The sequence below is a fragment of the Purpureocillium takamizusanense genome, chromosome 4 (genome assembly GCF_022605165.1).
Source record: "Purpureocillium takamizusanense chromosome 4, complete sequence".
NCBI classification, from domain to species: domain Eukaryota; kingdom Fungi; phylum Ascomycota; class Sordariomycetes; order Hypocreales; family Ophiocordycipitaceae; genus Purpureocillium; species Purpureocillium takamizusanense.
In genome coordinates, this window is record NC_063071.1 from 31224 (window position 1) to 46668 (window position 15445).

The window sequence follows — 15445 nt, forward strand, 5'->3', positions numbered from 1 at the left end:
TAATAAAGAAAGGGAGCTTATAGTTAAGTATAGAATATAAGCTTAAGAGATAGTAAATATTATTTATAATACTAACTTAAGATATAAGTTCTTTCGAAAGAAAGATATTTATAATAATAAGTAAGTAATAAAGAGAGAATGCCTTAATAACTTAATAGCTATTTAAGTATTCCTTAAAGAGCTTAAATAAAAAAAGAGATTAAAATTAATAAATTACTTAATAATAAAGGCTATTTTAAAGCCTTTTTTTAGACTTATTCTTAATATTATAAGATATAAAAGAAGTTCTTAAAAGTCCTTAGCTTTAATAATATATATAAGATTAATTACTTTAAAATACCCTTTTTTTAAGCTATAGGCGTTATAGATTATAAAAGTATCGCTAACTTTACCTTTAGCTTTATTAATAGCGAAAAAGAATACTATTTTTAATAGCTTATTAACTTAATAGCTTTATAAGAGCCTTATAATATTAGCGCTAAAATTTATTATTATAGATAAGGAATAAACTCTCTATATAGTCTTTATAAGGGTCTTTCCTAATATATAATAATAGCTATATATATATTATATCTTAGCTAATATTAAGGCTAAGATTAACTCTTATTAAAAGGATAAAGTAAGTAATAAGAAAGGTAGTAATAATAATAATGATAATAATTATAACTAGCTTACTAACCTTAACTTTAATATTAAAGAGCGTAATTATATATAAAGGGAGGTAAAAGAAGGCATTATAAGCTTATTAAATACTTAAAATACCTATAATAGTATATATAAGGCCTTTTAAGCTATTATTTACGCTATTAATTATAATTTCTTTAAGGAAGCCTAAAAGTCTTTTATTAAGACCTTTAACTATTAAAAATAGACTCTTTAATATATCTAGGATAAATATATACCTTAATATTAATAATAAGCTAAATATTATATTAACTACTATTATAACTTTAGTTAAAGGGTTAATAGTCTTATTAAGACTACTTATATAAATATTAAGTCTTATTTTATAATTAATATATTAGACCTTTATTACCTTTATAAAGGCTTAAAGTTAATTAAGAATAAAGCTTAAGCCTATATTTAAAAAGCTATTAAATAGCTTTATAAATAATAGCTTTAATATACTTAATAAGCTTAATTAAGTAAATTAAATTAATAGCTTATATATTTAGTTATTAACCTTTTTATAAAGTAATATTACTTTACCTTTATTATAATACTTAAATAGCGAAAGCCTATACTACTATAAATATATATAAGTAATTTCTAATATTAATATAAGCTACTTTATAGTTATATAATCTTTAATTACTTTATAAAGGAGTCTTAGCTATAATATAGCTAAATTGCTTATTATTAATAGCTTAAAAAGCTCTTAATTTATACCCTTTATATTATTATATTCTTTACTTTATATCTTACTTTAAGATTACTTATTAATTATTATTAAAACCTTTAAGATAGCTACCTTAAAATCTATAACTTAACTATTATTAAGAATACTTATAGCCGACCGTACTTTAATATAGCTAAGAAAAAGCTTAAGGTTTTATATTACCTTTAACTTAACGATAATAATAACGCTAATAATATCGATAATAATAACGCTAAAGCTAATACTATATAGTAACGCTAGGCCTTATAGCTAATATCGTAAGTAGCCTTATAAACTTACCGCTTAGGCTAATAGCTTAGCTAAATAGCTAGCTAAGGTACTTACTTATTAAACTTAAGTATAAAATATAACTAGTTTTAGTTTAAAGAAGGCAATAATAAGGCATTATAATAGTCTTATAATAAGCTTTATATAGTAGCTATAATAGTATTATAATAGCCTTATAGTAGGTCTTAAATAGCGGCTATAATAGTATTATAAAGTACTTACTATTAGCGATATAATAGCGGCATTACTTAAGGCTAACTAATAGTATTATAAGTAGCGGCGCCTAGCTTAATATAGAATAATATAGCCTTAATATTATAATATTAAGAGAAAATAGTAGAAACGCTATTTTTAAGTAAGTTAGAGCCTATTAATAAAGGGGCAAACGAGGTTATAAGTATAAGCATAAGTATAGGCGTAATTAATAGGTAATAATAAGTATAGGTATAGCGCTAATAGCGCCCGACCGGGCCTAGCGGAGAGATTTAAAGTAGAAGAATATCTATCTAAATATAATAATATCGTAAGGAGACTATAAAAATATATTTTTAAGTAAATTAAGCCTTACTAGTATATAAGTATAAGCGCTATATCGTAATAATATAGTTTAATTAAGATATTAGCCTATATTATAGCGCGTTAATCTCGTCTTATACTTATATATTAAAAATAGCTAGTGCGGTATAAAAGTAGGGCATAAGCTTAAAAAATATAGAATAGTTTTATAACTAAAGAAAATAAGCTTTATAAATAATATTACTCTAAAAAATATATTATATATTATAGTTAATTTATTTAATTTATATTTTAATAAGAAATTAAACCTTAAAAGTAACTTTATTTAATATATTTATTACTTTAATAAATATTAATAAATTATAAAGTATTTTAAGTTTTTATAGTTTATAAATATTTTAAAGCTTTTATAGCTATAAAGCTTTATAATTATTACTTTAAGTAATAAATAATTATTAATATTTCTTTATTATAAATAAAGAAATTTTACTTAATAAAGAATAGCTTTTAAAAATAAAAAACAATTATTTTTTATTAATTATTTATTTTTTATAAAAGTATTTTTCTTAAAGTAATCTTATTATAATTTACTTTTAAGAAAGTAAGTAAATTAAGGTCTTATTATAAAAGGATTAAAGCCTTTATAAAAAGCTTTTTAAGAGCTTTAAATATTATTTAATACTTTTATTTTTATATAAATAAGACTTATTTCCTTATTAAAGCTATAAGTAATATTATTATATTTAAGAACTTAAATATAAAGACTTAATAATAATTAATAAATATAAAGAAGCTTTATATTCTTTTTTATATTATTAAAGCTAACTATTTAATAATTACTTTTATCTTTATAGGGTTTACTTTAATACCCTTATTTATATAGATAATAAATTTTAAGTATTTAATAGTCTTAACTTTAAATTAGTACTTATTTAAGTTAAGATATAAGCTAGAATCTTAAAGCTATTTAAATATTTATTATACTTTTAAATAATATTCCTTAAGGGTATTACTTATATAAATAAGGATATTATTAATATAAGTAAAGTAAAAGTTATTTAAGAAATCTTATAATATATTATTAATATAATATTAAAAGGTTATTAATATATTATTAAGGCTAAATAAAGTAATTATTTACTTAAAGAGGTTATTAAAGATCTTTTATAATATTAATACCTTTTTATATAATATATTATATAATATTTTATAAAGTATAAATAAGTCTTAGCTATTTAAGCCTATTTTAAGGGGAATTTAATAATTTATATTAAGCTTATAAAGGTTAAGCTTATTTATTTTTTATTTATTAAAGAATAAAAGTAAATTATAAAAGTATAATAAAATAATTACTTAAAGTTCTTCTCTTAATTTAAATTACTTAAATATAAATACTTTTTTAATATCCTTTATATTAATAGTTAAAATAGCTACTTTAATTATATCGCTACCTTTTTATTTCTTAATTTATTATATATACCTTATAAAGGTTAATATTATAATATAAAGGGTATCTTTTATATCCCTTAAGAATAAGTTATTAAAGAGTAGCTCTTAATAATACTATATCTATATTTATAATAAGCTATATTAAAGCTTACTTTTATATAAGATTAAATATAACTTTATATATTATATTTAAGATTTCTTTAAGATAAAGGGGAACTTTAATTAAAGTATTATATAAATATAAATAAGCTATAAGTAGCTATTTATATTTATAATTAATTATATTAGCCCTTTAATAATTACTTTATTTATAATACTTAATATATTCTTTACTTTATAAGAGGGGATCTTCTTTATTAAGACTTTAAGGTCTTAAATTACTTTTTTATTTATAGTTATATAATATATATATCCTTTATTAATAAATATAAAATAAAGAAAGCTTTTATTAATTAATATTATTATTATTAATAAAGTTATCTTTAAGTATTCTTTAAGCTTTATTTTCTTTATTTATATTATTATAAGCTTTAAAATATAACTTTACTTTAAGGTAATACTTTTCCCTATATAAATATTACTTTTTTACTTTTATTTCTTTTATTATCTTTACTTTTAAGCTTAAGGTCTATAAAGACTATATAATATAACTTAATTAAGCTTAGCTATATAAGCTATTTTATTAAAATATAAAAATAATATATAATAAAGTAATTACTTCCTTTATAATAAAGGTATAGCTCTTTACTTTTCCTCTTTTCTCTTTTATCTTTTATAGCTTATTTAATATAATAAAGTATATTACCTTTTTTTATAAAATCTTTTTAAGACTACCCTTTATTTAAGTTAATTTTATACTTTCTAAAATAAATAGGTAATATTATAATATCCTTATTATAATTAATAATTAAGATTATTAAAAGAGGGTTATTATATTTTATTTTTAATAAAGTAAGCTATTATTTATATTAAGCTTGCCCCCTTTTTTATAGCTCTTTAAAGTAAGTTATCTTTTTAAAGTTCTATATAATCTCTTAAATACTCTATATATATTTATAAAAGGTATTTAATATTTATATTATAATAAGCTATTTTTAAGAGTATTAAATATAATATTTTATAGTATTAAAATCTATATATCTTTTATTTAAGTAAAGCTATTTATATTAATAAAAATACTCTTAAAGTTAAAGAAAAATATATTAAAGGGCTAGCTATTCCTTTAATATAAGCCTTATAGCTTATTAAGCACTCCTTCCTTTATTTACTTATTAATAAAGAGGTATTTAATATAATTAAAAAAGGCTATTAAGTCTTTATTACTTTTAAAGCCTCTTTAAGTTTAAAACCCTTTTATTTAATATTATAATTATATAAATAATATATTAAGGAATTAATATTAAATAGCTTTACTCTTTTTATTAAGGTCTTTTACTTTATTAATATTATATCTACTTTTTAGTTAATAAAGGAAGAAATAGAAATATTCTATTTTATTATCTTATATTAGCTATTTAAGTAGTTCTTACTTTTTAGGCCTAAGTACTACTTTATTAAAGGCTATTTAATTAAGTATAGATTATAGCTATACTTTTAAGTATTTAAGTTTTATTTATTATTTAGTTAAGACCTTAAAGGCTTATTTCGCTTTTATTAAGTTTACTTTTATTACTTAATATTCTATCATTAATAATATATATTATAATAAAGCTAATACTATATAATAAGAGCTAGTTAAGTTATTAATAATTAATATATTATAAAGGAAGTAAATTAAGGTTATATATTAGGTAGCCCTTATATATATATTACTTATTATATATAGACCTATATAATTAATTATAGGCCTAAGTTTATATAAAGGTCTTAGCTATATATAGCGTTATTATACTTAAGGTAGCGCCTTAGGCTTTTATTAAGCTAAGCCCCTTATAATATAAATTAGGATTTAAAGGATATCTTTATTATACTATATTAAGAAACTTATATAAGGTTTCTAATAGTTTAGTATATAAGAGGAATATAATATATAGTTAAGTAAAGGCGAAAATAGGATCCCTTATATTATATATAAGACTAAGAGTTACTATCTTAATAAGGAATAAATAAGACTAAAACTAAATAGTACTAAAGAATATATAACTTTATAATAGTACTTTAAGCTCTAATATACCTACTTAAATACTATATTATAAGTTTTACTATTAGTAAAGGAAGAATAATCTAGGGGTAAAGGTATTCTATTTTTTTCTAGGTCCGTACCTTACCCCTATACCGTACTAGCTATTTTTAATACGTAAGTATAAGATAAGATTAATGCACTATAATATACGCTAATATCTTAATTAAACTTTAATTAAACTATTATTATAATGTAGCGCTTACGCCTATATGCTAATATAGCTTAATTCGCTTAAAAATATATTTCCGCTATTTCCTTATAATATTATAATATCGGGGACTTATTTCCTTATACTATACTAAGCAGTAAGGGCGCTATGCTTGCGCTTACGCTTATTACTAATTTTGCCCGCGCTTATAATTAACGTAAACGAGGCTATAGCGCCGGTAGGGCCTAAAAATACATTTCCGTTATTTCTTTACGATATTATAATATTAGGGCTATATTATTCCGGGCCGGGCCGGGCTAGCTGCAAAGCTAAAGCTACCGCCGCTTATAATGCTATTAACGGGCTTAAATCCCCACCCCCCCCCCCTCGCGCCGCCCGCCGCTATAGCTACCTCGCAATGCCCTCTCGGCTATTATTATCGTCGTCGTCTATAGTCTTTTGCCCTTAGCTACGGGCCTGCGATATAGCTATTAAAAGCGCGTTAAGAGAGGCGTAGCTATAATATTGCCTATCGTATTACTATAGTGTTTTATATAGGCTATAATAGGCTACTACGGGCGGCCCGCGCCTACGTACCTTATTTATATAGGGGTATAGGGCTATGCGGTATACGATTGGCTAGAAAAAAGTTAAAGTAAAATACCTTTGCCCCTAGACTTTTCTTCCTTTACTAATAGTAAAACTCTATATTATATATCGCTTTTAGTTACGGGGAATTATATAAATTCGGGTATATAGATATTTATATATCTATATAAGCTATACTCCCTATCTATATACTTTTAACTTATATAATTACCTAAATCTATATCCTTATACTAGGTTTACCCCCTTTATATAACCTCGCTCCCTAATATTATAATAAAGAAGGGTATAGTAATAAGTGCAATTTCCCGGGTTATTATAGTAGGGGTGTCGCATCTATAGGGATGTATTTGCCTAGCATCCCTATAGTATACGTTTGTAAAAAAGGTAGGCCGGTCCGTGTCTCCCGGGCCGAACTGTTAATTGACTTGCCGTATTTATATAATGATCTATATATATAGTAAGACTATCTTAGGCTTTGCCGGCAACCTTTTAGCGGGGGTCTATATATCTCCTCGTTTTGTATCAGAGGTACGGTGTGGGTACCAGCATAAAAGGCGTCACTGTCTAAAGAATTGGGTGTAGGAGTAGTAGAATGAAAATGTATTGATCGTGATCTTGATTGCTCCGTCTCTGCCAATTCTCGTTGCCATTTTCCTCTTGTGGACAGGTGAGACATGCAGCTCACTTCACGCACCGTATGCACTTAACCGGTACACTCCTGGTTATGCACGTCCAGTTATGCAACACGTCAGCAGAAAATGGGACCACACACCCCCGCCCCCCCCTCCATTTGTCAACTGTAACTCCCTCTAAATCTCTTTGAATAATTCTTTGCCTTTTGCGTTCGTTTGCGTCGTTCCGTTGTTGCCTGTGATGGTTCGCAGCAGTCTCGACGTGCTCCATACAACACTGTCGCCGCTTTCTCCGCCAACAAACATGAGATCCAAAGACGTGACGGAAGCCAGGGTGGAGGCGAGCGCCAGTCGGGATCCCAACATTGTCGACTGGGACAGACTAGACGATGCTGAAAATCCCAAAAATTGGGGACGAGGGAGAGTAATTGTGATCATATCGCTTGTTTCTGCCCTCACTTTCCTCAGGTTCGTCAGACATCGTGCCTCTCTGGCCTGGTTTTATTGGAGAACTAACATACTGAGTGCTTTGTCATCATCCATTTTCGCGCCCGGGATCCCGCAAGTTCTGGACGATTTCGGGTCCAAGAGCTCGATGCTCGGCTCTTTCACTGTCTCGATTTTCGTCATTGGCTACGGCGTGGGGCCACTATTCCTTGCGCCGCTCTCCGAAATCTACGGTCGCCTGCCCGTCTACCACGTCTGCAACTGCATCTTTGTTCTCTTCAGCGCTGCATGCGCTCTGGCCCCCAGCCTTCCCGCCCTGCTAGTCTTGCGCTTGTTTGCTGGTCTGGCTGGCAGTTGCCCTTTGGCTCTGAGTGCTGGGACTATCGCCGATGTCACCCCCTATAAGAGACGTGGTATGGTTACGGCGTGGTGGACTGTGGGTCCCCTTATAGGTCCGGTCATTGGACCCATTGGTACGTGTGACTAGACGTTTGCGAAAACTACCCAGGTCTGACAAGAGGCTACACTCGTAGGTGGAGGTTATCTCATACAGGCGAAAGGCTGGAGATGGTCATTCTGGCTCATGACAATAGTGGTATGTCTCTGTTAACCGGAACATGTCGACTCTAGGTCCTAATCTGTAATGATAGGCTGGTGTCGTCTTCGTACTTTCCCTGTTTTCCATGCGCGAAACCTATGCATATACCATTCTCGATCGCAAAGCCAGAAGGCTTCGCAAGGAGACTGGCAATAAGCATCTTCGCTCCGCCTTAGACGAAGGAGGCTCGGCAGAAGAGAGGCTAAGGACAGCTATTACTCGACCAACAAAGATGCTGGTCTGTTCGCCAGTAATCCTTCTTATCTCTGTCCTCATGTTCATGTTTTATGGCTACTTCTACCTTATCTTTACCGTTCTGCCACCTTTGTATGAAGAAGAATACGGCTTCTCGACTGGCCAAGTTGGCCTTACATTTCTCGGACTAGGCATCGGATCATTGATCGCTACGGCAATTTCGGGGTTAACTGCTGATAAATTGGCCCTATACATGAATAAGGCGGGCGGAGAGCCGCAACCCGAATATCGTCTACCTTTGCTTGTGCTTGCATCCTGCATCATACCAATTGGACTATTCTGGATTGGCTGGACTGCTGACTCCCGCCAACATTGGATTCTTCCCATCATCGGCTCAAGTGTCTTGAGCATTGGCATTACTTTCGCTTCCGTACGTCCAGCAGTCGCTCATCCTTGCCCGGCCACGGCGAAAATGCACTAATCTGGGAGTATATAGAACGGTAGCACGCTATACCTTATCGACGCCTATGGCGCATATTCTGCCTCTGCCGTGGCTGCATGCATTATCTTACGCTCTATGGGCGGTGCGCTGTTACCGCTCGCGGGCGGCCCGATGTTCGAGGCGCTGGGGATGGGTTGGGGAGGCTCTGTACTGGCCTTCATTGCCATTGCTTTGATACCAGTGCCGATCCTCTTTTTGAAGTATGGAGAGCGTATTCGCTGGAAAATCTTATTCAATGTCCGGTTTTGATGGCACGCGAGGGACAGGATATCAGGACGTTTCGCAGGCAGGATGTCAATATCAGTAATCACGGACGGCTTGAACGCCACAACATCACTAGCACAAGGCAACAATACTGCAGCCTACAGATGTCTCAGTTGCCTATTGCTTCATCTCCGCTACCTAACGCTTCAACATAGCTATAAGAACTCGACATTTATCGCTCCTTTAGACAATGAAAGCGGTCTTCTTACGATCTAAGTGCAATATCCCTCGTGAGTTGCAGAACGGAACCTGGCACTGCTTTGTCAAGACATAATCCGCTGCCAACTTCAGCGCAGCGTACGGTCGCAGGCACTGCTTGTCATAACGAGATCGTAAGCTGTACGTGGTATGTATCGTAGGTATGTACTGAAACGCCGCGTCTTTTGGTTAATGAGGCGGTTCACAATTCAGAGCGTAGCCCTTTTATCGACGCACGTCCGATGCGCAGGTACTCTCACTCTGTTTGCAAGGGGTTGGCGCTTGCGTGGCTCCTCTATAGGAGCAATCGCATGTTGCCCTTGACAATTGGATTGGTGAGGCACATTTGTCAAGTCGGACTCCGCACCAGGATGGTGCCACGCTGTCCTCCGTCCGTCTAGGAAACGGAATGGTGAAGACGATTGGCACGTAAGCTACACGACGGTCCACGGTGGCGTGTCGGCAGTCGTGTTGGAGCCAGCTTGGAGGGCATACTTCGTAGAGTGGCCGCGGTTACTCATACCGCCGACAGCCATGAGGGAGTGGCGGGAATCCCAGATGACGGGACGGATATGTTAGACGCGGGCATTTGGTTTATACCTACTAAGGCCACGCAATCCAGTCCGCGCACGAGACGTAGCTGGCGGAGAGCCATGTTCGCTATCACGGCGAAATGAGCTCGCGGCTTTGTCGCAGCTGCAAAGACAATCGTACAACGAGACGATATCGGCTGCAACGACCGAGCGCAATTTATGACAGAAGGGGAAGGGCCTTGCAGTACTGACAATATTGGTCTCGGCGCCACTCGAATTATATAGTAGCCACCTATAAGCTTAGGAATTGGCAGACGCCCTACCTTACTTGCCTAAATTGGTATAAAGTATAGTAGGACTAACTCCGGAGGGTAGTGGGATTAGGCATGCCGGATGGGAGTGGCAGATTCAGCCGCGATGTGGCGTATCCTGCATGAGACATGCCAAGAATAACGACACGAAGGACAACCGCAAAAGAGGGGCCACCCCTCTTCCTTCCTGACAGTGAAGACGATATGCTCAATAGAATGCGTTTTCCTGTGCTTTGATGACCTACAGACTGCGCCCTCGTAGCTGACATCGTCACTTGGACATGAAAATGACCCCCCACCCCCCCCTAAATCCTAAACTTTCCCGTAAGACTTGCAACTTTATAATATATTTATTTTGACCGGTGGGCAGAAAACACTCAGCTTAGGTCAAGCAATGGAAGTTCCACGCCGAGACTGGCATGCGATTTTAAGGAGTCAATGGAGATCGCCGGGTGCGTCTCGAGATACGGCTTGCGCGTGAAGAAGATTAATACATCGCGAGTCGCTCGCCTCGTCTTGTCCTCGGCATAAACCGCCGTCAGGCTATGCTTACGCTCATGATCCACTATCATCATGGTATCCAGGCACGAGCCATGCCTATTGCGGCCAACAATCTTGAGCGGGGACGCCTCTCTCAGCGGGGTGCCTGTGACTTCGTCCATACTATGTAGGAAGGTGGCCGCGCTAGTGGAGGTCATGTTGTCGGCGCCGAGGAGGGTGACCAGGGTGTGATCCGCTCCATCGGAATGCACACCCTCCAGAGCCGGTTCACCGAGGAGATCCTGTGTAGTATGCGTCCGAACACTGAATGCGATACATACCCATTTATTCAAGTCATAGTTGAGGTTCGGGCGCCTGGAGATATCGATGCCGTGAATCATGATGGCTTTGAAAATGAGCACCGCCAGAAAGGCGCTGTTGAGGCCGATGTCGCCTTTCATCTCGTTAAAAGTTCGAACCTTGCCGGAGTCCCAACGCTTAAAGTCCTCATCCTCAGAGAGCAGGAAGGGCTGGTTCTCGAGTCGGCGCAAGGACTTCGTGTCGAAATCAAAGCAGAAACGAGAGTTTGCGCTAGTGCGGAAGGGCATAGTAGGGTCGGTTCCCAAGTTGTCGCTTGTCGAAGGTAGGGTGGCTATATCTTCGTGAGTGGCTCCAAGGCCGAGTAATATGGGCAGCATGTCTTGCCCTCTCACGAAAACCGACCGGTCACGGATATATTGTTCCCTGATCCTCGCAATCCGAGCAACCGCCTGATAGAAATCTGATTTGATCACGTTGCCTTCCAGCTGACGCCGTATGGATTCCGTATTTTCCATCTTTTGCATGGCTGCAGATTGCACTAGAAAACGTGGTCGAGGGGATATATGGTGGGCAGCTATGTCTAGTGGCGGGCCGGCTGGCGCAGCCCTGCTCGTGGATGGTACATAATGAAGTTTACGCCGATGGGAGATCGTGGTAGTGGCAGCAGCGGCAGCGGTGTTAAGTCCACAGGTCAAGGGCAATGACCGGAGCGAACCACGACCTGCGTTAACGAGCGAAAACATCTCTTTTGCGAGTAGGACAGTAGAAGAGAGTAGATGATAGTGCCAAATCAAGAACCTTTGATGAGGCATGGAACTTTTTCACTGCAAATATCTAACAGTATTCGCAGAAAGGGAAGCATGTGAGAAAACGATTAGCGTATATGAATTTCAACCCATTTGCGGATATGAGGTAATACGGTGGGGAGATTTATTACCTATGGGGATCTGCCGTGATCGGTATTACTCGGCGGAGGCCGCTTTAGAATTGCTGTGACCTGAACGGTAGGCTCGTCTGGGATACCAACGTAAGCAGCCGAGGCGATGCAGTGCAGAGCAACCCCATTACGGTCACGTTTCTCAAAAATATACTCATGTACTTCATCCTGAGTAAAATCTCTCATAGACAGCCTTTTTTCGTCCATCCCTGACACCTGGTGGCGCCGTTGATACGAAGGCTGACGGACGCCCTTGAATTTCACAACCAGCCTCCCACACTCTGGCAATAATACATCGTCGCTAGGGATTCGCTTGGTAAAGCCAGGGTTGTTCTGGATGCTTGTCAGGAAAGTCTCGACACGAGGCTGTTTCTTGAGAGCTCGCGAATTCCGCCTTGATCCGTTATTCAGGATAAGTTACAGTTCGTACGGCGACTCTCAAAGAAAGTAACACCGCTGCCCCACAGCTGACGTTTTAAGGTACTGGAGTACTCCAGTAAATGTGGCCAGCGCACACCGAATGGAGTAATTGAGAAGTAATCAATCGTTATATTGGCTCGCCCCAGTGGCTTTTACTAATATAGGTACAATCCAATCAATATTACTAACTCTAAGCCCTATAGAGAGTTTTATCATCATTAGTCTACGTCTTTAAAGAACATAAGTTTCTAATATTACGATAAAAAGACGATACGGAATATTAAAGAGTAGTACTATTCGTAGAGCCGGTTTTCTCTAGTCGTAGAGCCGTCTCTATATTAATTTTTTTTCTAGCCAATCCTATGCCTTATAGCCCGCTATACCCGACCACCGTTCGCAGCCCGGGCTAGCGCGCGACTATAACGAAGTCTATCGTAGCCCGCTGTGTTAGTAAGAGAAGGCGTAAGAAAGAGCTATAGTAGAGAGACGAGGGAAAGGGGGGGGCCAAGAACGGAAACGGCCAGGGGTAAAAAGGGGCTATAAGGATAAGACTATAAGGACAACTATAAAAGAGGGAAGCTTTCCTAGTTAGAGAGGGCTCCTCACGCCTCTTCAGTTATAGCCGATAATACTCACTCTTTTGCCCCTATTTTATGCTTTAGATATAAGCATGCTTCATTAATACGAGTGTCTTACGTTACCGCGGAATACCGTATAGTTTTATAAACTATCGTAAATACGGATATTTAACGCTAAAGACTATTTAATTAAAGCCTAACGGATCTCTTACTATACTTATAGATTAGAATACGGGAGTCCTTATACTACGGTATGCCGGGCAAGGATAGGAAGAGGACGAAGGGAAAGCGCTCCGCGGTTTAGTATCTTTCTCGCCTTAACATACCGCCTATAAGCTTTAATTTAATACTACCGCTAACGCCTCCCGCAAGACGTTAAATGCCTATATCGTAGCCTTACGGTAGGCCTTACGGTAGGCCTTATAGTAGGCCTTATAGTAGGTAATAGGCGATAACGAAGACGGTATTAATAGTGCCTATAGCGGCGGCGCGGTTATTTAAGGCCGACTAGTAGTATTATAAGCGATAGTAGCGATAGTACTTAATATACGTAAGCGCCTAGCGGCCCGGCCCGGAAAAACGAGTCTTTAATATTATAATATCTAACGGAAACGCATTTTTTAGGCGAATTAAGCCTTATTAGCGCGCAGGCGTAAGCGCTACGTTATAATAATATAGTTTAATTAAAGTTTAATTAAGATATTAGCGTGCGTTATAGCGCGCCGGTCTCGTCTTATACTTACGTACTAAAAATGGCTAGCGTAATATAGGGGCGGGGCGCGGGCCTAGAAAAAAGTAGAACGGCTCTACGACTAGAGAAAACCGGCTCTACGAATAGTAGTACTCATATCAAAAAGGGTCTAATCGCCTGCGTCTAACTTCATATATACTGAAACGACTGTTCTAGATGCTTAAAGACAATTCCAATACAGACATTGTATCGAGCTACCACTATGTTCCCAGACGCGCCGAATCCAATTCAAATTCAATTTGCACCGTCGGACCAAGGCAAGCCCGAACGGGCACCGCTGATTCTGATACACGATAGCAGTGGTACGACGTTCGGCTACTTCGCGCTCGGCGACCTCGATCGTGATGTTTGGGCTATACACGATTCCAACTACTAGGAAGCGACTGCCTCGGGAGGGGGGGTAGATGACATAGCAGCCCATTACATTCAGCTCATTGAAGCTACGGGAATTCTAGGGCCTGTTGTATTAGGAGGTATGTTCTATCTACATTCAATTACAAAGAAGAGAGACGGAAAGGAAAAAAGGAAGATACCTTATCTGCCTCATAAGCACGAGCTTACGAAGCATAATGAGCAGGGTGGTCCTTCGGTGGTTACGTCGCAATCGCGATGGCTCGTAGGTTGGTAGCGGGGACAGCCTCAATCACCACCGCTGCCTTGCTGTTGATTGATTCCCCTTACCCTCTCTCGCTGAGACACGTAGATTCAACACTGCTCAGCACCACTGGGCTGGACCTACACCCTGCTCCATTGAATGATGTGCCAGATTTGGCTCTACAATCGATGACGCGAGCCGATACTATGTTGCGGAGTTGGAATCTGCCTACATGGGAGCAAGAAGGATCTAGAAAAGGGTTTTGCTTGGCGAGTCAACCATTAATACATGATGAAAGGCTGAAGGGAGAGCAAGTGACATGCGTTGAACGAAACAGCAACCTCGAGAGCGGAGACTCGGTGTTCAAGCCACGTGCAGCTTGTCCACCACCGGCCATTCTCGTCCGCTGTAAACAATCGGTTGACAAACAGGATTTGTCAAAGATTTGTGTAGTAGACATTCATCGATACGAGAAGCTCCTGGGTTGGGAAAAAGGGCAACCTGGGTTTATCAAGGCTGTGATTGAAGTTGATGCAAATCACTACAATATTTTTGATACCAACGACAGTCTAAAGGTACGAATGCTTCCATGCTGGTTCATTTCAAACCTTATAAGGTTACTCACTACCCGCACAGATGGAAAGTGTGACGAGATCATTGAAAGAGTGTTTGGCCAATTATTGAAATTACAGAGCCAACCAGAAAGACTCCGCTTCTCGAGCGATGAAGAACGAACCTCAAGCACGCTGCGGGCTATCATGTTATATAGGTGCGTGTGGAGGGGCCTCCGGAATATATCTTGAAGCTTTGACGTCTTGATGCCTGATAAGAAGATTGTTTTCCTTTCCTTTTCTCTGGGAGGGGACTGACAGACGTTCGATTTCCCTAATGGTCAGATGTGTTGAATAATAAACGCATTCGAACCGTGACCACCCTTTGTCAAGGTGACATGGGATAGTAGTACTCAGCTCCAGCGTCGTCGAGTCAACTAAGCATTCTTGGCCGCCCACTCCTCCTATTCCGAGAACCGGCCGTGGTAACCGGGAAATATCGCGTGATAGCGCAACCCAGGTTTCCCATATCAGTTTCTCTACCAGCCGCCCCAACTCTCGC

The 15445-nt window shown here is 36.8% G+C and overlaps 2 protein-coding genes across 2 annotated transcripts; one reads left to right on the plus strand and one right to left on the minus strand.

Moving 5' to 3' along the window:
• The first annotated feature begins 7377 nt into the window (after window positions 1–7377).
• On the plus strand, window positions 7378–9421 carry JDV02_004655 (uncharacterized protein). The gene is made up of 5 exons (XM_047985886.1): window positions 7378–7670; window positions 7728–8122; window positions 8183–8244; window positions 8300–8872; window positions 8939–9421. Exons 1-5 carry the CDS (start codon window positions 7444–7446, stop codon window positions 9191–9193), a joined length of 1512 nt encoding a protein of 503 aa, XP_047841865.1. The 5' UTR covers window positions 7378–7443; the 3' UTR covers window positions 9194–9421.
• A 1206-nt stretch (window positions 9422–10627) lies between these two features.
• Window positions 10628–11338, minus strand: JDV02_004656 (uncharacterized protein; the record flags this gene model as incomplete). The annotated part of the gene is made up of 1 exon (XM_047985887.1): window positions 10628–11338. The coding sequence occupies one exon, from the start codon at window positions 11336–11338 to the stop codon at window positions 10628–10630; it is 711 nt and encodes a 236-aa protein (XP_047841866.1).
• Between the last annotated feature and the right edge of the window lie 4107 nt (window positions 11339–15445).